General features: G+C 42.5%; 2 protein-coding genes and 1 long non-coding RNA gene across 4 annotated transcripts; all 3 read left to right on the plus strand.

Annotated features, from left to right (window-relative positions):
* Positions 1–13,185, plus strand: LOC124873767 (zinc finger protein OZF-like). 2 transcript variants are annotated; one of them, XM_047374721.1, is made up of 2 exons: positions 1–129; positions 10,646–13,185. In XM_047374721.1, the coding sequence occupies exon 2, from the start codon at positions 10,743–10,745 to the stop codon at positions 12,111–12,113; it is 1,371 nt and encodes a 456-aa protein (XP_047230677.1). In that variant the 5' UTR covers positions 1–129; positions 10,646–10,742; the 3' UTR covers positions 12,114–13,185. The 2 variants fall into 2 exon arrangements, with proteins under 2 accessions (XP_047230677.1, XP_047230676.1); XM_047374720.1 differs by lacking the exon at positions 1–129 and adding an exon at positions 6,627–6,950.
* LOC124873854 (oocyte zinc finger protein XlCOF8.4-like) lies at positions 1,424–26,114 on the plus strand. The gene is given in 9 exon segments (XM_047374867.1): positions 1,424–2,383; positions 2,459–2,843; positions 2,846–3,578; positions 3,659–3,795; positions 10,071–10,108; positions 10,662–11,517; positions 17,201–17,449; positions 17,864–18,025; positions 23,873–26,114. Coding segments are annotated over 9 exon segments (4,008 nt in total). The 5' UTR covers positions 1,424–2,344; the 3' UTR covers positions 25,282–26,114.
* Positions 14,685–16,469, plus strand: LOC124873795. The gene is made up of 2 exons (XR_007039624.1): positions 14,685–15,751; positions 15,895–16,469. It is a non-coding gene; the product is annotated as an uncharacterized LOC124873795 (long non-coding RNA).
* Positions 26,115–26,825: the final 711 nt, after the last annotated feature.

The following is a 26,825-nucleotide window of genomic DNA, read 5'->3' on the forward strand; positions in this document are numbered from 1 at the left end:
TTATGAGAAGTTCTGGCTTGGCGGTCCACATGAGAATCCACACGGGTCAGAGGCCGTATTCCTGCAGAACCTGCGGAAAGAGCTTCACCCAGCTGAACAGTTTGAATTACCACAGGGGAACCCACTCAGGTGAGTAAAATATACAGTAAAGGTTTCAGAGGAGGTGAGGACTTGTTGACCCACAGCAAAACTTGCTGAGTGGATCACGTCCACTCAGCTGGTCCTGAAGATCACAAAACAATCATGTGCAAGTGCCCAAGAAACCCAAACCCCAGGCTGAGGTTTGGTTCTGGTCTCATGTTTCATAACGGATCTCCTGAAATCATGTCTGGAATGAATGACTTCATCCAAGCTTGAGCTCATTATGAGTCTTATGGTTCAGCCCGATACACTGAGAAGAACCTGTGGTAGAACTAACAAGATGAGGATGCCGTGATGCAGGTCCGTATCTCCACAGCTGAGACAACAGAATCACAGGAACCACCTTCCTGCAATATTTGGCCCGCTCTGCACGCTGAGAACAGATCCTGGGAGTTGGTCTGACTTTGACTTTGCTTGATGCTGAAGTTCTCAGAGATGCTGAAGTTCTCAGAGATGCTGAAGTTCTCAGAGATGCTGAAGTTTTCAGAGATGCTGAAGTTCTCAGAGATGCTGAAGCTCTGTGACATGCTGAAGTTCTCAGAGATGCTGAAGTTTTCAGAGATGCTGAAGTTTTCAGAGATGCTGAAGTTCTCAGAGATGCTGAAGTTCTCAGAGATGCTGAAGCTCTGTGACATGCTGAAGTTCTCAGAGATGCTGAAGTTCTCAGAGATGCTGAAGTTCTCAGAGATGCTGAAGCTCTGTGACATGCTGAAGTTCTCAGAGATGCTGAAGGTCTCAGAGATGCTGAAGTTCTCAGAGATGCTGAAGCTCTGTGACATGCTGAAGTTCTCAGAGATGCTGAAGTTCTCAGAGATGCTGAAGTTCTCAGAGATGCTGAAGCTCTGTGACATGCTGAAGCTCTGACATGCTGAAGTTCTCAGACATGCTGAAGGTCTGACATGCTGAAGCTCTGACATGCTGAAGTTCTCAGAGATGCTGAAGTTCTCAGAGATGCTGAAGTTCTCAGAGATGCTGAAGTTCTCAGAGATGCTGAAGTTCTCAGACATGCCGAAGGTCTGACATGCTGAAGCTCTGACATGCTGAAGTTCTCAGAGATGCTGAAGTTCTCAGAGATGCTGAAGTTCTCAGACATGCTGAAGGTCTGACATGCTGAAGTTCTCAGAGATGCTGAAGTTCTCAGACATGCTGAAGTTCTCAGAGATATAAGGTGGAACAGGAACTTTTATAAAATAACGTCATGGTGGCTGAGCATCAGAGGGTTTTACAGCAGTGGCCACAGAGTTGGAGAACTCACAGAACATAAAGGGCTTGATTTGGGTCGAATGGGACTGCCTGGTTGGTGACGGATCCTTTACTCAGCAATGTTCTGCAGTGTTGAGGTCCGTTTTAACCCAGTTTCAGCCAGAATCTGCCAACTAAAATATGATTAAAGCTTCAGCCTGGAAACTGGATTTCTGATTCCTGAAAGGAAGAAAAACTCAGGTCATGGTTAGAAGAACCAGTGGGGGAACAGAACCTTCCAGCTGAAACTAACCTGGGAACAGGGTTCTATAAGTGTTTGAACCTGGAGATGCTACATCTGCTGCTGTTCTTAATGGGTCTGACCCAAAGAACCAAAAACCGCATTTCAGGGTAAAATCCTTCAAACTTGTTTCCATTTCCATGTTTTTGTTCAGTTAATCATTCAGAGAGTTCATGTAACGTTTCCCATCTTTATGAAATATTAACGCATCATTCAGTGTCGCTGAGGTTAACACTTTAAACAAAAACCTGTCCAATGAGCTGAAGGCATCAGGATCACCTGGTCCATGTTACTGGGATCCTGACTCCCCTGTGACGCTCAGCAGAACCGGCTCTGATGTTCTGGACACTGTAAACTCTGCAGACTGTTTTCCGCGACGGCCACAAGATTCTGTTCCTGGAGGATCCAATATAGGGTTCTGGAAGCTGTTAACTGCTAAAACACACTGAGCATGTTTTATTTTGAAGGACTATCTGAGTGAAGTAGCTTCTTCCTTCATGTGTTGGTCCGGTTCTGTGAGGAATCAGTTCCAACACGTTTTCTGTGGTTCCAAGTTATCATGTTTGGAGGAAACTTCCAGAAAACTGTTCCTCCCACTTCCTAAATGAACTGGTTGGCTTTGAATATCATGGTTCCTCTGGTCTGTGCCAGACAGACTAGAAGCTGCAGCGTCCAACACAGTCTCTCTGTCACTGCAGGCTGAAAACCATCAATGAATGAATGAAATTCTGCGTTTTCCAGAGGATTCCAGCTACTAGAGTAAGAATCATGATAAAATAAAACTTGGAAAATAGATTTCTTTCCATGAAACACCTTGTGTTCTTCTCCATCCAGACCTCCTGCAGCAGGATTACCATAAAGGAGGAGGAGATCTTTATGGTGACTTTTACTTCTGATGAAAGTGAGCGGTGTCGTCCAGAAATAAATGTGGGTCGACTCTTATCTCAGAACTCTGCGGAAGCTGAGGACCAAAATCAGGAAGGAAACAATGGTGGTGGTGAAGGATCTTCTACACACAGACAGTTGGAGTCAAACAGAATCAGAACTGAGAGTGATCCTGGTGATGTGGACATCTCTCCACATTCAGAGGACCAGTTTGGGACTCAGGCCGAGGAGAAGTCACTAAAATGTGATGTTTGTGGAAATGTCTATAAGCACAACTATGAAATGAAGATCCATCAAAGACTCCACACAGGCGAGAGGCCATTTTCCTGTAAAAGAAGTTCAGGAGAAGTTCTGGCTTATCGGTGCACATGAGAAGCCACACGGGTCAGCGGCCGTATTCGTGTAAGATCTGCAGTAAAAGTTTCACCCAGCAGAACAACTTCAGCTACCACATGAGAAGGCACACAGGTGAAAAGCCTTTCAGCTGTGGAACCTGTGGGAAAAGCTTCACTGCCAGCAGTCAGCTAACAACCAACATGAGGTCCCACACAGGTGAGAAGCCATATTCTTGTGTCTTCTGTGGTAAATGTTTCAGCCACAGTGGGACGTTCAAGTCCCACATGAGGTCCCACACAGGTGAGAAGCCATATACCTGCACAATGTGTGGAAAAAGCTTCACGCAGAGAAGTCATCTAAGAGCCCATATGAAGACCCACACAGGTGAGAAGCCTTATTCGTGTTCCACCGGTGGGAAACGCTTCACTGAGAACCACAGTTTGATGTCTCACATGAGGACGCACACCGGAGAGAAGCCTTATTCCTGCAAGCTGTGCTGCTCCAGCTTTAGTCAGAGCAACCATCTGTCCACCCACATGAGGTCTCATGTGGGTGAAAAGCCGTATTCCTGCATCATCTGTGGAAAATGCTTCAATAAGAGCAGTAACTTGACGGTCCACATGAGAAGCCATTCAGGCGAGAAGCCGTTTGGCTGTGAAACATGTGGGAAGTGTTTCAGCCAGAAAAGCAATCTGAGAGTCCACATGAGGATTCACACAGATGAGAACCCCTAGTGAGTAGAAGCAACACAGCATGAAGCCTCATCTTCTCTGACAGACCTCTCTCAGCTATAACCCTTTTCCACCAACGCAGTTCGGAGGCCGTTCCAGAAACTCACTACATGTTGTATAACTACTGGTTTCTGATTCACTCCCAGATGCTGAACATCTGCAGAGGAGAACATTGCACATCCATAGTTCCTGCACGGAGTCGCCGTCTCCTTTCCAGTAGTAACTGTAGTTTATGGATGCTCTCATGTTGTATTAAAGGAACATTGCAAGCAGCTCAGCAAGCTCCACTGTCTCCCTAACGCCCCCTGGTGATGAGTCATGCTTGGTACCCAAAGCTGGTGGAAGCGCGCATTATGCTCAACAAAAGATCAAAGTTTGAAGGCACCAGAACCCAACCGGTTTAAGAACAAGAATTCTTTTGGTGGAAAAACGCTGCTAGATGCAGGAGGAGATACTTTATTTAAGCTGCGTTTGGTTCTTGGTTGTCGGCTGGTTGCTGGTGCCGCTTCCTCCAGAGGTTGCACACATTATTCACACAAAGCATCATGGGTTATATGGTGGAGAACATAGAAGTTTCAGTTTGGTGTGTGAACATTTAAAGACCGTCATGGTTTAAATACCAGGTCACCGTGAGGGTCAAGAAGAAATAGATCCATAATGAATTTCTCTGCCAGACCGTCTCCTTCTTCTTCTACGGATACTAGAGATTGTGGACTCTGGGTGGAGATTGTCCCACTTCTGATTTTGACCCGGTTTCCTTATCTGTGTTCACAAGCTGGGGGTACCCCCCATCCGGACCTATTGATTGATTGTACTTTTGAGTCTGTTGGACCAGAACTCAGGTTGGTTCTTTTATTCAGCTCCAGTTAACAACCAGTGTTGTCTCAAGGCAAATGGGCTCCTTCATATCCATAATTGGATCAGTACAGTAGAATCAAAACCAGACAGGCTGGGATTTATTTACAGCCGATCCATTTGGACCCTATGTAGAAAACAACGCAGGCCGGTTCTGTTTAGAACACTGTCTGGTAAACGGTCTTCTTTCTCCTCTGTATAAACACATGGTGACAGTGGGAAGTAATGACTCAGAACCAGAACTGGGCTCAGTGTGGCCCAGTATTGACCTGTGTGTTTGTGAGCCTGAAGATGACCTTCTAAATGCTGAGGTTCCTCAGGGAGAACATGTTGATGAAGAGCTGAAAACAAATTCAGACGGTCATAATCAGACTATAAAATGTCACTAATATACAATCTGTTAAATCTTTGATCATACATATATACTTCATATGCATAAATTATTGGCTATGAAGTTATTGGTCATATATTCATATGTTTTTATTATTATTAATATTTGCTGCTTATTGCAGTTATTCTGATTAAATATGAAACTATAGTTTAATAAAGGTTTTATTTCTGTGTGCTGACCTGGTTGATTTCATCTTCATGCTCCTCTGTCATTAATCCCGTCTCACTGAGCTTCTCAGGTTGTCTCCAGTGATCTTAATCATGTCTGGGTTCTCAGAAACAATCACAGAGCTTCAGTTTCAAAATGTCTTCAGTCCTGCAGCCTTCATCCTTCCTCCACCTCAGCAGAGATCAGGCTCACCTCAGTCCTGGAAACCTGCTGCAATACCAGCATATAAACAGCAGGGGGCGCCATTCATTCATCTTTTTTATTACCTATGCCGAGGAGGGTGTGTGTGTGTGTGTGTGTGTTTGTTTGTTTGCTTGTTAGCAACTTTACTGAAAAGGTTACTCAGCCCAGAGAAGAATCCATGATATTTTGGTGGTGATCCAGATCTTGGTCCGGATCAAGGATTATTTTCTATGGGGTCAGTGACTCTATGTTAGGTGGTGGAGGCCTGCTGTCTCTGACTGACTTGTTTAAGTATACTGGAAGTTTCCTGCCACACTAAATCCTGGTGTCCTTGTAGGTTACAATGATTTCAGTGGTTCTGTAGTAAACTGTAGTGAAAAAGCATCTGGACCGGATACAGTGACTGGTACATTACAGAACAGAAAATCTGGGATGACCCTCATATAACTTTGCATGCAGATATAAGTCAGTTAAACAACTGGAACATTTTATGGTTCCTTACTGAATAAGTTTTAAGTAGATTTTTGAAGCACCAAACATTGACAGAAAGTAGGTTCTTGATTTCTCTTTAGTGAACCCTATGGAGATAAAAATGAACCCAAGAAACTCACCATCCAATACATTTGAAGACAAGAACAATTTGAATTTGGCATTAAAATAGTTAAACACGCAGCTCCTCATTTTTATTGTTAAACGTCCTTCAGCTGCTGCCTCCTTTTCCAATATGGCGAATCCGTCGTGGCGCCAGCTGGAACCATTACATCCGGGGCTGTCAACTTCATACTGATTTATACTGACGCATCAAAACCAACTGAAATAATAGGAATAGCATTCATAGTACTGGGATTTCAAATTAAAGTATGAAAATATATCACCGATTATCTGTACATACAGGAGGAATATCGGAATATCAGCAGTTTTATTAGCAGTACAGTGGGTGGAGAACATAAAACTATTAAAACTATCATCTGCTCAGATTCAAGCTCCATATGAATGAATAAAACAATCATTCAAACAGCAGACCAGACATTTTATTGAAAGTACAGCAAACATTATTCAGAAGACAGGATGGGTTTAACAATAGTAGTCATGGATACCAGCTTATATGGGAATAAAATGATATGAGATATTTACAGAACATATAAGTAAATTACAGGTAAGGAAAATAATCAACCGAAGAAAGAACAGCAGAAAAGGTGGGATGGAGAAAGAAAAGAAAGATGGTTTTATAAGATCAACAAGGCAGGAGGAGACATGAGAACTGGGAAAAAAAAGAGCAGAAAAATTTATACAATAACTAAGATTTGGACATACAGGACTTAATAATCCAAGGGTTAAAATACAAAAGTGTAATACAGGGAGAAATGACCACCGGGGAGATGTCAGAAATATGAGAATGAAAGAAGATTTCTAAGGAGAGAAATTGAAAAGATCAAAGAAAGGTTTAACATATTAGATGCAAAGAACCTTAGGGAACAAATTATTAGAACATTAAATTCATTGAATGTCATTACATAGTAATTTGCACACGTTGAATAATAAAACCATGATGAACTGCACTCCATACCAGTTGGTGGCGGTAATGCACACCTTCAGTGTCTAAACTCCAGAAGAAGAAGAAGGCTGTTAGCCGCGTTAGCTTCCTTCAGTTCCGCTAATGGAGCGCAGCTTGTTGGTGTGAGGCGGACCTTTCATTTTCTTCAGTACCAGTATTTGATTTAGTTCGGTGGTCAGACACGGGTCATCTGGAAAGCACAAATCTTCCCCCAACGAACAGGTATGGACCACCAGCGGTACTGATATGGTTTAACGAAGGAGAACCTTTCAGGAGAGAACCTCTCTTAGCTCCCTTAGATTTACGTTCTGAATCAAAAAGGAACCATAAATGTTCTAGCACCACTAATTCCGGTAAGGTCCAACTCTGGTGGCAGCTACTAGAACACAGGTTCAGCTAAAAATTACAATATCGTGAAAAAGTTGAATATTTTATATAGATTCATGGTGCACTAAGGAGCCCAGACCAAGTACTGAGTACATCGAAATGAACATGGTTTTAGAAGCCTGATAATTATGTTAGAAAGTTTATTTTTTTATTTGTCTGATTTCATTGTCTAGTTTCCTGAGTGAATTTTGGCTTTTGATTTTCTGTCAGCCAGAATCATCTAAAATATATGAAATAAAGGCTTGAAGCTAATAAAAATATTAGCTTCATCTAAACCTTCAACTTGTATGTTAGACCCAATCCCAACCAAATTATTTAAGGAAGTGTTCCCTCTGATTACCAGCCCCATTTTAGATATGATTAATCTATCTTTAGTAAATGGATCAGAACCACAGGCTTTTAAGGTAGCTGTAATTAAACCTTTACTTAAGAAACCTTCGCTTGATCAAGATGACTTAATAAATTACAGACCTATATCCAATCTTCCATTCTTATCTAAAATTCTTGAGAAAATAGTTGCTAATCAAATGTGTGAACATTTATACAACAATGACCTGTTTGAAGAGTTTCAGTCAGGCTTCAGAGCTCATCATAGCACTGAAACAGCTCTGCTGAAAGTCACTAATGATATTCTTATGGCCTCAGATAATGGACTTGTGTCTGTTCTGGTTCTGTTAGATCTCAGTGCTGCATTTGATCCAGTCGACCATAATATTCTCTTAGAAAGGCTGGAATATGCTGTAGGGATCAGGGGAACAGCACTAGGCTGGTTTAAATCTTATCTGTCTGACAGATTCCAGTTTGTTCATGTAAATGATAAATCATCTTTAAACTCCAGGGTTAATTGTGGAGTACCACAGGGTTCAGTACTTGGGTCAATTCTCTTTACTATATATATGCTTCCAATAGGTCAAATTATCAGGCAGCATGGGATAAATTTTCACTGTTACGCTGATGATACTCAGCTTTACTTATCCATAAATCCTGATGAACCCAACCAGTTAGATAGACTACAAGCATGTCTTGAAGATATAAAAACTTGGATGACTTTAAATTTTCTGCTTCTAAATTCAGACAAGACAGAAGTTGTCGTCTTTGGACCGGAGTCTTTAAAAAAGAAACTGCTTAGTCAATCACTTAACCTGGATGGCATTAAATTGACCTCTGATAATAAAGTAAAGAACCTTGGTGTTAACTTTGACTAGGACATGTCATTTAAATCCCATATTAAACAGGTTTCTAGGATTTCCTTCTTTCATCTCCAGAACATTGCCAGAATTAGAAATATCCTATCCAGGAGTGACGCTGAAAAACTAGTCCATGCATTTGTTACTTCAAGGCTGGACTATTGTAATTCTTTACTATCAGGATGTCCACAAAATGCAGTTAAAAACCTTCAGCTGATTCAAAATGCTGCAGCAAGAGTTCTGATGAAAATTAAAAAGAGAGATCATATTTCTCCTATTTTAGCTTCCATTCATTGGCTCCCTGTTAAATCCAGAATAGAATTTAAAATTCTCCTCCTCACATATAAAGCCCTTAATGATCTAGCTCCATCATACATCAGAGATCTGATTGGTCCATATGTTCCTAACAGAACACTTTGTTCTCAGACTGCAGGTTTACTGGTGGTTCCTAGAGTCTCTAGAAGTAGAATGGGAGGCAGATCCTTTAGTTATCAGGTTCCTCTCCTGTGGAACCAGCTCCCAGTTTTAGTCCGTGAGGCAGACACCCTGTCTACTTTTAAGGCTAGGGTTAAAACTTTCCTTTTTGATAAAGCTTATAGTTAGAGTGGCTTAGTTTATCCTGAGCTATCTCTGTAGTTATGCTGCTATAGGCTTAGGCTGCTGGAGGACATAATGACCACTTTCACTCTCTTCGCTACATTCTCATACTACTCTCCAATTTTGCATTATTTAACTTTGTTCTCTCTTTTCTCTTCCTAGAAGCTACACCTGGCCTGACTCTGTGTCTACCTGTGACACCTTTCTGGAGAGGGGCATCGTCCAAGCTTCTGCTGGCAACAACTTAATGCTCACCTTCTACAGATGATCCACATGGCCCTGTCTTTTAGTGTTTAACCCTTTCTCTCTCCTAGACATGGCTACTGACTGAGCTTCTACTGTAACTAACTCTATGTGCTCTCTTTCAGACTCTAACCTTGAAAACTGGCTCAGAGTTTATCTGTTCTTTCTTTCTAGATGAAACAACTAAAGGAGCTACATCCATTAACATTTACTTTTCCTTCCCATAGAAAGTACTCCTGGATCAGTGCTTCTTTGTTCTCTTTGTGTCTCTGCTCTGTTCTCTCAAACCTCCAGTCGGTCGTGGCAGATGGCCGCTCACACTGAGCCTGGTTCTGGTTCTGCTGGAGGTTTCTTCCAGTTAAAAGGGAGTTTTTCCTCTCCACTGTCGCTACATGCATGCTCAGTATGAGGGATTGCTGCAAAGTCAACACCAGTGACTGTCCACTGTCTCTACATGCTCATCCAGGAGGAGTGAATGCTGCAAGTCACTGACTGGATGCAATCTGCTGGGTTTCCTTAGATAGAAAAACTTTTTATCCAATTTGAATAAATAACTGAATCTGACTGAACTGTTCAATGGTTACGATTTAATAGGAATGTATGAACCTGACTTTGACGTGTGTTGTGAATTGGCGCTATAGAAATAAACTGAATTGAATTGACATATTTCACTCTGTGTGCTGAAATTATATAATATGTTTAACCTTAAAGTCACTTTGTGAAATAAATGACAAACATGATGGACTTTTCTTACCATGTTTTTGGAGCTGCTGCTGTTTGTTCCGTCTGGATTTTAGTCCCATCTTTCATTTTCCATTTGATGGAGGATTAAATCATTTTTGGTTCTGTATGGTTCTTTATGAGGCCTGGGTTTCAGTCCTGCGCCCTCTGGTGTCACTATTGCCTCTTTTCGACTGGCTTGTTTTAGGCGGCGCGGCTCCGCTCTACTCGGTTTCGCTCTACTGGGTTAAGTTGACCCTGTAGAGAAGTTTTGTGTTTGTTGGGCTCCATCTGTATGTAGTAATGCATTTATAGCCCAAACAGTTGGATGAGTTTTAAATCTTTAAATAAAAGTTAGTGGTACAAATCCTTATCACTTCTGAGTGTTTGTCATTAAATCTGTGGAACATCGTGATGTTCAACCAGATTCTGTGAACCTCAGACTTCTCCTCCGACTAACCTTCTGAGTTCTGGGATGAGGAGCAGCTTCCTGTGTGCAGGATACAGTTGCAGTGATGTAACCATGGCAGCACCACAGCCATGGTTACATCACTGCAACTGTAATCATTGCGTTTGAGCTTAAGGCTGATTATTTCCCACTAAGTCCATAAGCGGCGTTCTCACTCGGTTCGTTAACATCATTGGTCTTCTTATAGATCTCGATGAAAGGCTAAATGGACGCATGCAGATTCACAATAAGCTAAAAAATAAAATGGCAGTAATTTCTGTGGTTAGAACGGTTAGGCTTCTGTCTTTATGATCATATTTCTGTTTTCTCTACAGCATTACATCTGAATAGAAGGAGGAGCTTCTGACTGACCAGCAGCTCTGTAACCAGGAGAACAACTCCACTTTGGACCAAAAGGAACCAAACCATCTCATGATGATGGAAGAACTGGTGGAACCAGCACCTCTGCAGATTAAATCTGAAGCAGAGCAACCAGAGTCTCAGCAGATTAAGGAGGAAGCAGAACCTCTCCAGATTACATCTGTACTTGGGGAACCTGAGTTCTTGCAGATAAAGCTAGAACAGGAGGAACCAGTAAATGTGCAGATGAAACAGGAAGAACCAGAACCTCTGCAGATAAAAGAGGAAGAGGGGAAACAAGAACCTCTTCTGTTTAACTTTGAACTGGAGAAACCAGAATATGTGTTTATAAAGGAACAGCCCGATATTCCAGAACCTCTGCAGATAAAGGAGGAGTATGATGTAATTTCCATCAGTCAGGATGAAGAACCGTCTATTCTGAAGCAACAGATTGATACTTTCACGTTAGACCTAGGTTTTACATTAGGAGACCACAGAAACACAGACCCAATCAGAGACCAGCATGTCTCTCAGAGCTCTCCTGAGCATGAGAACCCAAATCAGTCAGGAAGCCCTAAAGAGGACTCTGGATCGAGTGGAATTGAAGAGTTGAAACTAAATGAGAAAAGTCTAAAAAGCAGAGATCTTCCCTGCGAGAAAACCAAACAGAAGCACCACAAAGACGAAAACCTGTCGTCCTGCTTGATCTGTGGTAAAAGTTTCAGCCGCAGTTACATGAGCGTCCACATGAGGTTTCACGCAGGAGAGAAGCCCTTCTCATGTCAGACCTGTGGAAAGAGCTTCAGTCTGAAAAGTCATGTGACTCGACACATGAGAACCCACACAGGTGAGAAGCCGTTCTCTTGTGACACCTGTGGAAAAGCGTTTAACCTCCAGAATAACCTGAGATCCCACATGAGAACTCACACTGGGATGCTTTTCTCATGTCAGACCTGTGGGAAAAGGTTCACTCTAAAGTGTAATCTGACGTATCACCTGAGAACCCACACAGGTGAGAAGCCCTTTCCCTGTCAGACCTGTGGAAAGAGCTTCAGTCTGAAAAATGATCTGACTCGTCATGTGAGAACCCACACAGGTGAGAAGCCGTTCTCATGCCAGACCTGCGGAAAAGCTTTTAACCATCAGAGTAACTTAAAATACCACATGAGAACTCACACTGAGAAGCCATCTTCCTGCAAGTCCTGTGGAAAAAGCTTCAAGTTAAAAAGCCCTCTGAGCCACCACATGAGAACCCACACAGGTGAGAAGCCGTTCTCATGTCAGAGCTGTGGAAAAAGCTTCAGCTTTAAAGGTCATTTGACTCGCCACATGGGAAGTCACGCATGTGAGAAGCCTTTCAGGTGTTCGACGTGCGGAAAAGGTTTCATTGTGGGGAATCATTTGATTCATCATATGAGAACTCACACAGGTGAGAAGGTGTGATGTCCATGTTGTGACGTCCTCGGGGTGTCCACTGTGGGTGGACACGCATCAGGAGCATCGCAGCACTGGCTGCCGTCAGCACCTATTAAAGGTCAAAGGTTAAAACGGGTGATTTCATTTTTAAATGCGTTCATGTCATTAAAGGCTAACCCTAAAACTTCAGGAGGAGAAGGTTCGTCTCCACCTTAAAGTCAACCTTTTTCCCATTTAACCGTCTCCTATGAACGTCTTTATAGGTTGCCATAGCAACCCGTTGTCTCATGCCTCGGCTTCCCCGGGGGTTGCATGAATCGTTGCTATGCTGTGAGGTTTTAATTTTGAAACGATTTAAATAGTGACTGATGATAACCTGAGAAGTAAGCCCGTCTTCTTCTCCAACACAAGCCGGCTCCAGGACGTTTATCTACGGAAAGAACTCGTTCATGGGTTGTTCTGCCTCTCGGAGTTCAAGAGAAACAAATCATTGATTAATGGATCCCACAGGTTGACCTCAAGGTTACAGCAGCATCTGTTGTCCATCAGATGACCTGAGAGAACCGCTGGTCTGCCCAGTCTGGTTAGTTGAAAAGTGACACCAGAAGATCCAGACCACAATAAGGGGTTCTGATTCTTGTGAGAACGCAGTCCTCTACAGGCCCGTGTCTTGGATGAGTAAAATGTTTTCATTCTGCTGTTTTTTTTTTGGAATCGTAACTCAACCTGGCCCAAAGCTCGGATCATTATGGAACATTCATTCATTCATCTTCTGTGGTGAGCTGGTGCTTATCTCCAGCAGTCTGCAGGCGAGAGGCAGGGTCCACCCTGGACAGGTCACCAGTCCATCGCAGGGCAACACGGAGACATACAGGACAAACAACCATGCACACACTCATTTTGGAACATTTATTCCTTATTCAGAAAACTCTTCAGTCAGTAGAATTAGCGCTCGTACCTTCAATCTATTTAGTTTTGTATTTTCACTTGATTTAGTTCATGGAAATGGACATTTTAGAGTGATTAATAATGGATTTAATACTTTATTCTGTGCAGTTATCTTAATCCATAAATAAATAATTTATTGTTGTTCAAGAAATCTCTTTCCTGTCTCGTTAAATGTGTGATTGAGCAGCTCCTTCCTGTAGGTAAAGGTTTATCGTTTGATGGATTATTATTGGTTATTTACATTCATTAACATCATTTAAAGTAGCCTATTAAATCTGCCACAAGCCTGTTTATCTGAACAATTTACCTTTCAATATAACATAAAGTGAACTTCTTGCTGGATGTGCTGTTTTCCAGTGCCAACGGTAGCAAAGCAGCCCCAGAGCATGACTCTGCCACTACCATGCTTTACTGTAGGCTGGGTGTGTATTTTAGCGTCAGTCTTCCTCCTCCAGATATACTGCTGATCCATCGGCCTGAAAACGTCCAGTTTTGATTCTTTCCTCAGAGAAGATTCCCAAAACCTTATTTATATGTTGCTGGTAGGTTCCACTTTCTGCCACCAGGTGGTGCAGCTACTGATCCTTTAACTTTAGTACCTTAGTGCACACCTGTTAGCTTGTGTGCTCTAATGAATTATTCTGTTCAGGGGGGGAATAATTTCAAGATAAAGTTGGATTTTTCCCTCTACTTACCTAATGTGGCCTCTTTTCTCATCTAACAAGGGCAGCGCCTGTGAGTGGGCAGCAAAGCCTCGGTGACCCGTCCCCCCCTTGTCTTGTGTCATGATGTCTGTTTGGATGGGTTCTACTGGACTTCTAATTTCCCCTCGGGGATCAATAAAGTATCTTTGAATTGAATTTGAATTGAAGTGTTAACTTTGGATAAAATCTCTAATAGTTTATTTAAACTGTTTTGGGATTTTAAATGCAACTGTATGTAAATTAGGTCTACATGTAGGCCAGGAGTACTTTCTATAAGAAACTGATCGAAATCATAATGTTACTAGCATATTTGCAAATAATGTATAATTGGAGAGTAGTATGAGAATGTAGCGAAGAGAGTGAAAGTGGTCATTATGTCCTCCAGCAGCCTAAGCCTATAGCAGCATAACTACAGAAATAGCTCAGGATAAACTAAGCCACTCTAACTATAAGCTTTATCAAAAAGGAAAGTTTTAAGCCTAGCCTTAAAAGTAGACAGGGTGTCTGCCTCACGGACTAAAACTGGGAGCTGGTTCCACAGGAGAGGAGCCTGATAACCGCAGCCCTTCAAGCTCAGCACTTTCAAAATGGTTGAGTTTTATTTTATATCAACAGGTACATTCAAGTTCCTCAAAATGGAAACAAATCACAGTAATGTGTATGTTTCTGAAAGTTTTTATTACCTGGAAGCTTTGCACCTTCTTCCTCTATATCAGTGGCTTCCTGAAAGGAAATAAAAGAACATGATGGAAGGAGGAAAGCTGGAACTAATAAATAACCAGAAATTATCTTCAACTTTAAAAAAGGAAATTATGCTCTGTGGAAGGATGTCCCCTTATAAACATCATTATCTTGGGTGTAAAATAAGGTATAAAACTGCATGTCGTACTTTGTGTTAGAACAACGAGGATTCCAGAGAAGAACATTTGAATAAATACATTAAGGAGGACGGTACTCCTCAGGGATGTGTTTGTGGTCCTGTGAACTTTAATGTAATGATAAATTGTGTTTTTGAGTAGGATGAACAGGGAAAAGTAGTTCATTATATGCAGATGATGGATTATATTCAGGAAAACATGGAAACGAAGACAAGGCATCCAGTTAGAGATTCTCAACCATCAAATTCAGTATATGGGAAAACCACTGGGTTCACAATTAAAGGCCATTTCAGCATCTCCTGTGGTGTCTTCCTGCTGTGAGTCCCAGAGTTTTCTCAGCATGGAAGGTTAAAAACCTTTCTGCTGTCACTGCTCCACCCCTGACCTTTTAAGACTGGAGGTTACCTGTTGTCCTCTTCCAGCATGGTCCTGATGTTGTGGAGTATCCAGTGTGGAACATGTTTTGTCAAGATCAACAGGTGTTCTGGTCCAGTGAGGAGACACTTGAGTTACAATTAGTGCTAAAACATTTTGACCTGGTTCTTATGATCTAAGTCAAACCGGCGGCTGATGTGATGGGAGAAGGTGGAACACCTTAAGAACCATTTATTAGCTAAAAGGCTGTCATGGCTACTTTGTCCCTCTGGTGGGGATGTGATGGTGACCTAAGTGTCACATGTTTTTAACCTGTTTCTGCTCTTACATCAGATTGGCTGAGCATGCGATGTTTAACTTTACCAAGCTGCTTATTTTTCTCAGCTGTTTCATATTCAGACTTGCTTTAAAAGCAACCAAGATCAAGCAGATAATGTTGCTCCATCTGAATCAGCAGTTTCCTCGTATGATTTCATTTCCTACTGGAGACTCAAAGAGCATGTTTGTTATTAGCTTGTTAAATGATTCAATCAGGTCTTTAACAGGATATAAGGACCAGCAGAGTAAAGTTACCGCTGTTTATAGTAACTACGTTTAAGACCACATGCCTTTATTTTGAAAGCGTCCTAATGAGCGGAAGTAGGGTAACGGAACCAGCTCAGTTGGACAAAAAGGTAAAACCGGAATGAGTTTGGCAACACAGAGAAAGGATGACGAAAAGAGGCAACCTAAGCTTAGCTTCAATCGATAGAGGAACAAGGTTTGTAAATGTGATAAAGTGTATTTGAGTAACATAAAAGATGTAAAAGTAGTGATAATGTAAAGAAATGTACTAATTTAATGGGCTATGCATGACAATGGACTGTAAAATGTTTCAAATTATTGTTATTTGCTCTTGTCTAGCTCTTACGTTGGTTGATGACATGGACGGATTCAATAAATCATCATTTAACCACCAGTTCTGGTCTTCTCAATATTGACTGGATGCTACACAGGAACTAATTCATCAGATCTCATCTTTAAAGCTAAATCTAAGGGATTTTCTGCTGGTGAAGGAATGAAGATAGAGATGTTTATGTTAAACTGTCACCAAAATCTAGAATGCCAAACTTCAGATTTCATTAAGTGAGGCAGAAGGCAAATCCTGTGCAGCAGGAGCTGTTTGATTGGTTCCTGGAGTTTATTGCAGAGGGACTGAAGGATGTTTAGTCCATGTTCTTATAGGCTGATTTTAGACGGGATCATACAGGACAATATCCCTAAATTTATAGGAAAATGTCATGTTCTTGGAATGTGGAGCATGTGAACAAGAAAAAAGACCATTAATTGGTTCAGTCTTCATATTTTTATGTGGACAAGCTGTCTGTTTTCAGTCTGAATGGTGCTGGTTGCCAGCAGCTTCCTAATGTTCTGACCATGCCAACCAGTATGAGATAATAAAATGGCAGTAAAAGTGGTGGAACCATACAGGACCCACAGCTGAATTGTCCTGTGTAAATTGTTCGCTAACAGTGTTGTGGTTTGTATAAAGGTGAAATATTGCAGCCATATTATTACCAATCCCTTCAGTGATGAAGATGCATAGAAATTGAGCTGTAAGCTCATAAATGAGTTCATTTAAAGAGGTTTTCATTCTAATGTTTGACATAATGTGACGTTTAGGCCATGCTGTCAACAGGATTATTGCTCATCCAGACTGGGGTTGTACTGGTTTAACCATTTTAGGATTTTTTATTGTGATTTTTTAAATATGTTAATGCATTTTAAGTTTATGCCAGTAGATTGTATGTATTATATCTTTCTATTTTTATTGCCTTTTATATGTTAATTGTGTACTTAGTTTGTTTAATGAGTCTGCTAATAAAGCTCAAAGAAAACTGAATAATATACAAATTGTAATGAAACTTTATTTGGGAGTAAAATTGTATTATTTATTGTATGACTTCAGGAGAGGGACACAACCTCACTCACCAGTGAACATCCAGGGGGAGGACATTGAGACAGCAGACAGTTTTAAGTACCAGGGTATTCACCTCAACAATAAACTGGACTGGTCCCATAACACTAACCCCCTGTACAAGAAGGGCCAGAGTCACCTCCACCTTCTGAGGAGACTGAGGTCCTTCAAAGTGTGCAGGCCTTTACTCAGGACTTTATGACTCTGTGGTAGCCTCTGCCATCCTCTATGCTGTCGTCTGCTGGACCCCAGGCAGCACAGAGCGGGACAGGAAGAGACTGAACAAGCTGGTTAGGAGGGTCAGCTCTGTCCTGGGTGGCCCACTTGATTCTGTGGAGGTGGAGGCTGAGAGGAGGATGTTAGCCAAGCTCACATCCATCATGGACATAACCTCTGACCCGCTTCATCGGACTGTAGAGGAGCTGAGCAGCTCCTTCAGTGGCCGACTGAGACACCATCAGTGCAGGAAGGAGCGCTACCACAGCTCCTTGATCCCCATGTGTCTGACTGTTCAGTTCTGCCATATAATAACTAGTGTAATAACATCTATCTATAAACACCTGCAGTCATTGTCACTGTAGCACAAATGACATCCACTATTTACTGTACATAGGTTGTTTTATTTCATTTTATTCTATTATTACTTCTTGTTTTTGCACATTTACCTTGTTCTTCTTTGATTGAACCTTTTTCCATAATTTATCTGCACCCTACTAGTGTGTTACTAAGGGTTACTAAGGTTCATTTCTCCATTATGAGAGCAATAAAGTCAGTCTTATCTTTTTACTCCAGTCCAGCAGGGGGCAGTAATAGCCTAACAGCCAGTTAAACGTCAGAAGAAGAAGCTGCAGCGGTTAGCATAGTTAGCTTGTCTGTGTTGCTCAGTCTGAGTCTGCGCAGCAACAATGTGTTCAGTTCAACCTCTGAGAGAGTTTATCAGAGAGAAACTAACTGCTGCTGCTGAAGAAATCTTCTCACAGGTGGAAAAAACCATCGTCCAGTACGAGGAGGAGATCGACCGTCAGCGCAGACTGCTGGACCTCACCTGGAGACCCCGAACCGGCCAGAACCCTGCAGGTAGGTCCAGGTTGAGGGTCTGACTGAGCTCACACCGTTTCTGATCCACAGGACTTCATTAGATGTTAGGTTCATTTTCTATAGTTTTTTGTCAGAACAAACTGGACCTGAAAGTTCGTTTAAAAGCGTTGCAGTGATCCGGTTAAAGGCCCAACTTAATGAAGGTTCTGCCTTTTTCTGGGCTCATTTACAGACTTCCTGTAGTCCTCTTTAGTTCTAGAACAAGTCATGTTTGGTTCGGTCCAATCTCGAATATTATCTGCGTTAGAAACGGATTATTCTGCTCTCTGCCAGTAAACCAACATACACTCGGTACATTCTTCAAATACGTGTTGAAAACAGAATTAAAACGAGTTCCAGTTTCTGGACCTGAGCTCACAGCGGATCAGTGGGTTTTTAGTATACTGGTACCTGAAAACACGAACCAACAGACTGGTTGGTTGGTTTAAAATATTCTGCTCCTCCTTTGTTGGGTCAAGTAATCAACAATAAGCCCAACTATGTTGATAAGAGGAACTGAATTGATTTGGTGATTACACAGTCGAGCTCAACATGACCACAGCCTGACCTTTATGACCACAATCAGGTATCATCACCAAGGACAAAAACACCAGAAAGCCCTGAACTTAGTTCCAGGATAGTCCTCCAGAGACCAACCCCCAAAACAAACACATGTATAAAACCTTCAATATGGAAAAATGCGCAGAATCCAAACAGCAAGCAGAGTAACAGAGATTCATCTTCAACCTCCCCCTGTCCACCATCTAACATCATTATTTCAGTCTCAAGAAATCAGCATGAATGACTGTAGACCTGTTGCTCCTACCTCTACTGTAAGGCAAGGTTAGTACAGCTCGGCTCACTCCTCTCTTCAATCCCGACTCTCAGTGTAGGGACCCCCCAGGGCTGTGTGTTAGGTCCACTATTGTACACCAATGACTATACATCGGTACATTACAGCAACATCTACATTAGGTTTGTGGACGACACCACTGTGGTGGGCCTCATATCTAACAATGATGAGACCCACTACAGGCAGGATGTCCTCAGTCTGACTCAGTGGTGCTCTAGGAGCAACCTCATCCTGAACACCAGCAAGACCAAGGAAGTCATAGTGGATTACTGGAGGTCCGGGAGGACTGAACACGCTTCTTTGTACATACAGGGGGAGGTGGTGGAACATGTTGGCAGCATCAAGTTCCTGGGCGTTCACATTTCCTCTGACCTTTCCTGGACTGTGAACACCTCCCACCTGGTAAAGAAGGCCCAACAACGGCTCTTCTTTCTCAGGAAGCTGAAACGGACCGGACTCTACTCAGCTGCTCACTAACTTTAACAGGACCACAACTGAAAGCATCGTGTGCCTCAGTGTGACACTGGTATGTGAGCTGAACGGCACAGGAGAGAAAGGACTTAGGACGGGTGGTGAGGACAGCAAAGGGGATTGTGGGATGTTGTCTACCGGATCTGGACTTGATTTATTCAGCGCGAGTCCAGAAAAGAGCCAGACACACTGGTACAGACCACACCCACCCAGGCAATGCACTGTTTGTCCCACTTCTGTCAGGAAGACAATTCAGGAACATCACAGCAAGAACAAATAGGCTCAGAAATAGTTTCTTTCCAGAAGCAGTGAAGGCAAGTGTCCCCCTGAAGGCAAACACTAAACATCCCTGCTGACAATCAAACAAACCAGCAGCTCATCTATAGGCTGTTTCAGCACCAGCTACACTTTAGGTAAATACCAAATACTTTATGCCACATTCCATGCACATATGTTCACTTTTTCTATAAATTTTGCAGGAGTTAAAAAAATTTTTCCAAGTGTTTCTAATCATATTTGTGCAAATCATATATATCTTTGGAGCCGAGCCTCAACAAAATTTAATTATGGTGACATAATGCTGCCAAAGGGGAGTGGTGTCCTAGTGGTTAGTACAGGGGATTTGCGTTCCAGAGAAGCCACAAGTACCCTCGTTCGAATCCCACAGCCTGCCACTCTGGGCCCCTGAGCAAGACCCTTGACCCCCTACTGACTGAGCTTTACTGTGACTAACTATGTGCTCCCTTTCATCCTCTAGACTTGAAAACTGGCTCAGAGTTTATCTGTTCTTTCTTTCTAGATGAAACGACTAAAGGAGCTACATCCATTAACATTTACTTTTCCTTCCCATAGAAAGTACTCCTGGATGTTTGTTGTTTTGTACCGTCCACCAGGCCCTTACTCTCAATTTTTAGATCAGTTTTCAGACCTTTTATCTGATTTAGTGTTAAATACAGATAAAGTTATTATAGTGGGGGATTTTAACATTCATGTTGACGTTGAAAGTGATAGCCTAAATATAGCGTTTAATGGTATCTTAGACTCAATTGGCTTTGATCAAAACATTAACAAACCTACCCACCTTTGTCTTCATTCTCTGGACCTTGTGCTGACATATGGCATTGAGTGTAAAGACATAACAATATTTTCTCATAACCCTGTCCTGTCTGACCATTTCTTAATAACCTTTGAGTTTAATTTAACCGAGTACTCCACACCTGAAAGAAAATTTCATTATAGTAGATCATTATCAGACGATGCTGTAACAACCTTTAAAGAATCTGTTCCACTTTTAATTCCCTCATTATCACTGAAAAACACAGTGGAGGGCAATAATTCTGTTTCTGCCCCTTCACAAATTTATTATCTTGTTCATAGTGTTTCTTCATCATTGCGTGATGCATTAGACAATGCAGCCCCCTTGAAAAAGAAGGTAATCATTCATAGGAGGCTAGCTCCTTGGTTTAATTCAGAGCTGCATACTTTAAAGCACAATGTTAGAACATTGGAGAGAAAATGGCGCTCTACACACCTAGAGGATTCCTACTTAATCTGGAAAAATAACCTACTGTTGTATAAAAAGACACTTCACCAAGCTAGAACAGCTTATTTCTCATCATTAATAGAAGAGAACAAGAATAATCCAAGGTTTCTCTTTAGTACAGTTGCTAAACTTACACAGAGTCATAGCTCTGTTGAGCCATCCATTCCCTTAGCTCTTAGCAGTCATGACTTTATGGGATTCTTCTTAAATAAAATTGATTCTATTAAAAATAAAATCTTTGACATACTCCTGAAGATGATTACTTCATCCTCAACAAGTGAGACAACATTGGAAATAACTGTAGAACCTGATTTGTGTTTGGACTGTTTTGATCCTGTGGAGCTTCCTGAGTTATCAGAAATATTAGCTTCATCTAAACCTTCAACTTGTATGTTAGACCCAATCCCAACCAAATTATTTAAGGAAGTGTTCCCTCTGATTACCAGCCCCATTTTAGATATGATTAATCTATCTTTAGTAAATGGATCAGAACCACAGGCTTTTAAGTTAGCTGTAATTAAACCTTTACTTAAGAAACCTTCACTTGATCGAGATGATTTAATAAATGACAGACCTATATCCAATCTTCCATTCTTATCTAAAATTCTTGAGAAAATAGTTGCTAATCAAATGTGTGAGCATTTATACAGCAATGACCTGTTTGAAGAGTTTCAGTCAGGTTTCAGAGCTCATCATAGCACTGAAACAGCTCTGCTGAAAGTCACTAATGATATTCTTATGGCCTCAGATAATGGACTTGTGTCTGTTCTGGTTCTGTTAGATCTCAGTGCTGCATTTGATCCAGTCGACCATAATATTCTCTTAGAAAGGCTGGAATATGCTGTAGGGATCAGGGGAACAGCGCTAGAGTTCTAGCAGCGTCTTTGTTAGTTTATCCAGGAGAGTTCAGACAGCTGAGGTGAATTCATCCAAGTATTTACCAGGTGTGGTAGGAGGCAGAACCACGACGGGTCTCCAGGACGGTCTCACAAACAGCACCTCGGGAACAAAGCAAGCCAGGTTAGAACTGGGTTTGTTCCAGTCACAGTTGAGAACAGAACTGTGTCTGCTGGTCAGATTACCACTCTAGGTGAGCTATCAATCTGACGCCTCCTCCAAGGTTCCAGCAGCTTATGAAGCTGTCCTGGATTGCTCCTAATCGTCTGCAGCTGTGTTGCAGCACCTGCCTGCTGTACCACTGTGGAGAAGCACAGGAACAACACTCCACACAAAACAGCACCAACCTGTTCTCAGATCCGCTGCCTGACAGCTTCAACCTGAAGGAAACCAAGAAATTATAACAGAAAATGAATCAAGTCTTTGTGTTCTTTCTAACTACAAGGAGAGTTCAATGAACCTGCACCACCCCCCCCCACCCATCTGATGCATCTGATGCTGACGACACTGAGATGATTACTTCAGACTTTGACTATATATCTGCATCACATTTAACAAATTATCTGATATATTCTAAGAATATTAAAAAGATAAAAGTAGTTCTGATCTAAATGTTTCTTCATTGCTGGTCAGACTGAGGGTCTCAGAGGTTCTGCTGACCTTCGCCCTCCTCCTCTGGGCTTTCACGTCTCCACTCCTTCCAGCAGGGAATCAAATTTCCAGGATTTTTCCACCTTTATTATATTCCTACTGACTCCATATAAATGTGGAAATCGGTCTTCTTCTGTGGTTTTTGTTGGTCTTCATTGATGCTGGTGAGCTGTAATCATGACATTCATTTCCCAAAATCCTATGCTGTTGTAAAGATGTATCCTAGCAACGGGCCGGAACAGCTGCTCCTATTGGTTGAGACCCAAATGTTGGGCTAAGCTCCTCCTCCTTTTGTCATTTTTTAACGGACTCCTAAAGATGCAGAACTGGGTGGTTCTGTGTTGATTTATGACGGACCTCTTTGGGCCCAAACATGAGATGATTCTGTATTTGAAGAGGGGATGGCAACCCTAATTATATCTCCTTCATGACACCTGACCCAATCAGGTACTGATGAACCTAATGTCATACTGGGAAGTGTTCTGCTGGGTCCAAGATTTCATGATCTTTTTTAGGTGTTTAAAGTCTTAAATTAGGAATGCTAGTGAAGAAATGATGCAGGTCAGACGGAGTATTTTAAGTGTTGGTCCCCATTCAGCCGTCTGCTGTGTTACTCCGACCCGGGGGGATGTTATCCGACCCACCAGCCTGAAGCTTTGAGTTCTGGCCATGCATTGTTTACCAGGGGGAGCATCCTCTGTCTGGCTGCTTGGACCTGAGAAGAAGAGGAAGATGAACAAGGAAAGTGAAACCTGGATGAAGATGCCTTCATCAGGTCCTTGTGGTGAATGTCCAGTTTAGGACTGAAATATACTGAAACTAAACTAGATTTATTTTTATTGTTCATATTTCCTCTTCATGTGCTGCTGTAACACACACTGTTCTGCAGAACCTACATATAGTGTTTATTTCCACGCTAGGTGCTGTTGGGGTTTCTGATCACAGGGTTCTGTTCACTCACTGTGGACATGCATGGCATTCCTTTTTGGTCTTTAGGGATGTGAACACCAGGGGGTCAACCTCCAGTCCTCCAGATCTTCCATCCTGCAACATTTAGATGCTCCTCTTCTCCAGCAAACCTGAATCAAATAATTACCAGGGTTCTGTAGAACTTTACAACCTGATGAGGAGGTAGTTCAGCCCGTTGATTCAGGCATGCTGGACCAGGGACACATCTGAAAGTTGTAGGACACCAGAGTTTCCTGTTCCTGTTTTCAGGAACCGTTTGAGTTAAAGCAGGAAGCTTCCACCATGATCCCAGTCCTGGTGCTGCATGACCATGACCCAAACTCGGAATACTTGTTTTCTTCTTCCCTGACGTCTGTGACTGCAGCTCATTCCCAGATGTTTCAATGCTTGACTAGTTTCAACCAATCAGCTGCTTCTGGTGAAGCTTTCTTCTGATCAAACATTTTGTTGTTTCTCCTTCCAGTTTTCCCACAGAGCTCCATCTGTAGTGACCAGGAGGTTCTTGAGGACCAGAAGATGAGCTCCAGGCTAGACCAGGAGAAACCAGAACTTCCACAAATTAAAGAAGAACAGGAGGAATCAGAACTTCATCTGAACAAAGATGAATATGTAGAAGTGTGCATCAGTGAGGATGAAGAGGAGCTTGTGTTGAAGGAGGAGGCTGATGCCTTCATGATGACTAGCACTGATGAGGAAACGGATCATGAGGAACCAGAACCAAACCCGGTCCAACTCCAGTCTCAGAACTCTCCTGAAGCTGAGAAGCAGGATAAGGAAGGAGGTGATGAAGAAGAGGTGGAGGCAAAGAAGGAACATGACGGAGACGGTGTAGGAACGTCTGCAGCTTCAGAGGCTGCGTCTGGTACTGGTCCAGATAAAAAATCCGTTCAATGTGACGTCTGTGGAAAACGTTTCACTCAAAGTTACAACATGAGGGCTCATCGCAGGATCCACACAGGCGAGAGGCCTTTTTCCTGTCAGATCTGCGGCAAGAACTTCATCAAGTACGACAACCTGCTGGTCCACATCAGAACCCACACTGGACAGAAACCCTATTCTTGTCAGATCTGCAGCAAACGCTTCAGCCAGCGCAGCAACCTGACCTTCCACATGAGGATCCATGCAGGCGAGAAGCCTTTCACCTGCAACATTTGTGGAAAGAGCTTCACCTCCAGCGGCCATCTGACCATCCACAAGAGAATCCACACAGGTGAGAAGCCCTACCTGTGCAACGTCTGTGGAAAATGTTTCAGTCAGAGTGGCGGCCTGTCAGCCCACCGGCGAACCCACACGGGCGAGAGGCCGTTCACCTGCAAGGTTTGTGGCAAAGGTTTCATCAGGAGCGATGAGTTGTTGGTCCACATCAGAATCCACACGGGTGAGAAGCCTTATACCTGCAAGATCTGTGCCAGAAGCTTCGCTCGAAGCTGCCACCTAACGACCCACATGAGAACGCACACAGGGGAGAAGCCATACTCCTGCAAGATGTGTGGAAAGAGTTTCAGCGAAAACCGCAGTTTAACCGCCCACATCAGAACCCACACGGGCGAGCGGCCGTTTTCCTGCGACAGGTGCGACAAGGCCTTCACCGACAAGCGCAATCTGACCGCTCACTTGAGGACGCACACAGGCGAGAAGCCGTTTTCCTGCTACGTCTGCGGGAGGAGTTTCTCCGAGAATCGAACGCTGACGGCTCACATGGCGACGCACACTGGGAAGCAGCCATATTCCTGTAACATATGCCAGAAAAGCTTCAGTCAGAGCGGCAGGTTGGCTGTTCACATGAGAGATCACAGAGAGGAGAAGCCAGAGGCCGACACATTTCGATTCTCCACGGAGCTGACCGAGCAGTCCAGTCAGTGCTCTGAATAGGTTTAGGACATAAACGGCAAACAGCGGTTCCGATTGTTTTGTGTTTAGTAAATTTAATGATAGTTTGGCTGGAAAATCGAAGATTTATCCTGCTTAAACTTTCTGTGTCTTAACAGTAAATCAGTCATTGCACGATTCAATGATTTGACTTTAAGAAACTTAATTTCTTACATTTGAAATGTTAATATGTCAAATCCAAATGTACTACAACCCTACAGCTTACCCTAATGGCATCATGGGTAATGCAGTTCAGAGCTGATTTAGGATGAAGCTGGGACACGTTCATATTTCTCATATTTAATCAGTACCTGTGCAGATGTTTCAGAGTTGATGTTTCCAGCTGTTCCGCTTTCCAGGAAAAGAAGTCTAGAAGCAGCGTCTGGTTGTGCTCAGGTCTGCAGGGAAGGTGCTGTTGCTTTGCAGCAGACTGGAAGGTTTTTGCATCATGTGCAGCACGGACTGTGTTGGACATTAGATATTGTCGTCTCAGTGTTAGTGTTTGGCTTGATTGTGTTGTAATTTATCAGCTGGATGCATGATTATTAAATGATGCTGAAAGGCCGTGGCTCAGTCTGGAAATACGCTGAGAATATTGTTTCAAATCTCCCGTAAACAAACCTGCAGCGCTGATGAGGTCCTTGAATGTTTGATATCCGAGCCCAGTTACCTTCAGGGATGAAACCCAATCATGTCTCTAAAGCAGGGATCTGCTGATGTATGTTTTTTGTGCAGAACGTCTGTAGAACCCGTGCACAGTTGGTTCGTGTAACACGGTAATCTGAGTGTTTGTCTTTTATGTGCTGTGTTAAAATAAACAGATCATGTTCTCTGGAGGAAAAGCTTGTTTTTGATGGAGACATTTAGAGAAGCAGGTGGAACCCATTAACCCGGTCCGACTCTGAGAAATCATCCATCACAGAACATGCAGCTTATAGCAGGAGAACACAGTGAATGCAGGAGCTCCTGTCTGCAGTCGACATGTTCATACAATGTGAACCTGTATCTGGGTTCTGTTCCTTCTGCAGCAGAACCGGTCCCTGTAATGTGCACAAATACAGGACAAGTGTGTTGAAGTCGAGGGTTTTAACCGATGGTAAAATACCAGGCAGGGATCGGTTCCTAATAAAAATCCTTGTTTTTCCAGACTTTTTTTAGTGCTTTTGGTGTCTTAAATGTTTTGATCAGTAGGGGGCACTACTGAGCAGTCAAAGCCTTAAATGAATCATTTCCATCAGACTTGACAGGACATGATTTTCCTGAACTTCACTGTTCATTTCTTCTTGAATCTTTTCCAAGAACTTTTCCTAAATATTCAATCAAATGTTTCAGCTGCTTGGAAGGAAACCATAAGAGTGTGAAAACCTGACAGGTTGAGTCTGAGTGGAAGTTGTTCTAAATCCACAGATAAGATGGAGGTTACAGTTGTTTGGCTTTTATTTCCATCTACAATCAATATTTAGTGTAAGGTCACACATTTTGTGATTCGTCTGTTAAGAAGTGACTAGAACATATAAAGTTTACTGATTAAAAACAAAAGTAAAGTT

Source organism: Girardinichthys multiradiatus, chromosome 9, assembly GCF_021462225.1.
Source record: "Girardinichthys multiradiatus isolate DD_20200921_A chromosome 9, DD_fGirMul_XY1, whole genome shotgun sequence".
NCBI lineage: Eukaryota > Metazoa > Chordata > Actinopteri > Cyprinodontiformes > Goodeidae > Girardinichthys > Girardinichthys multiradiatus.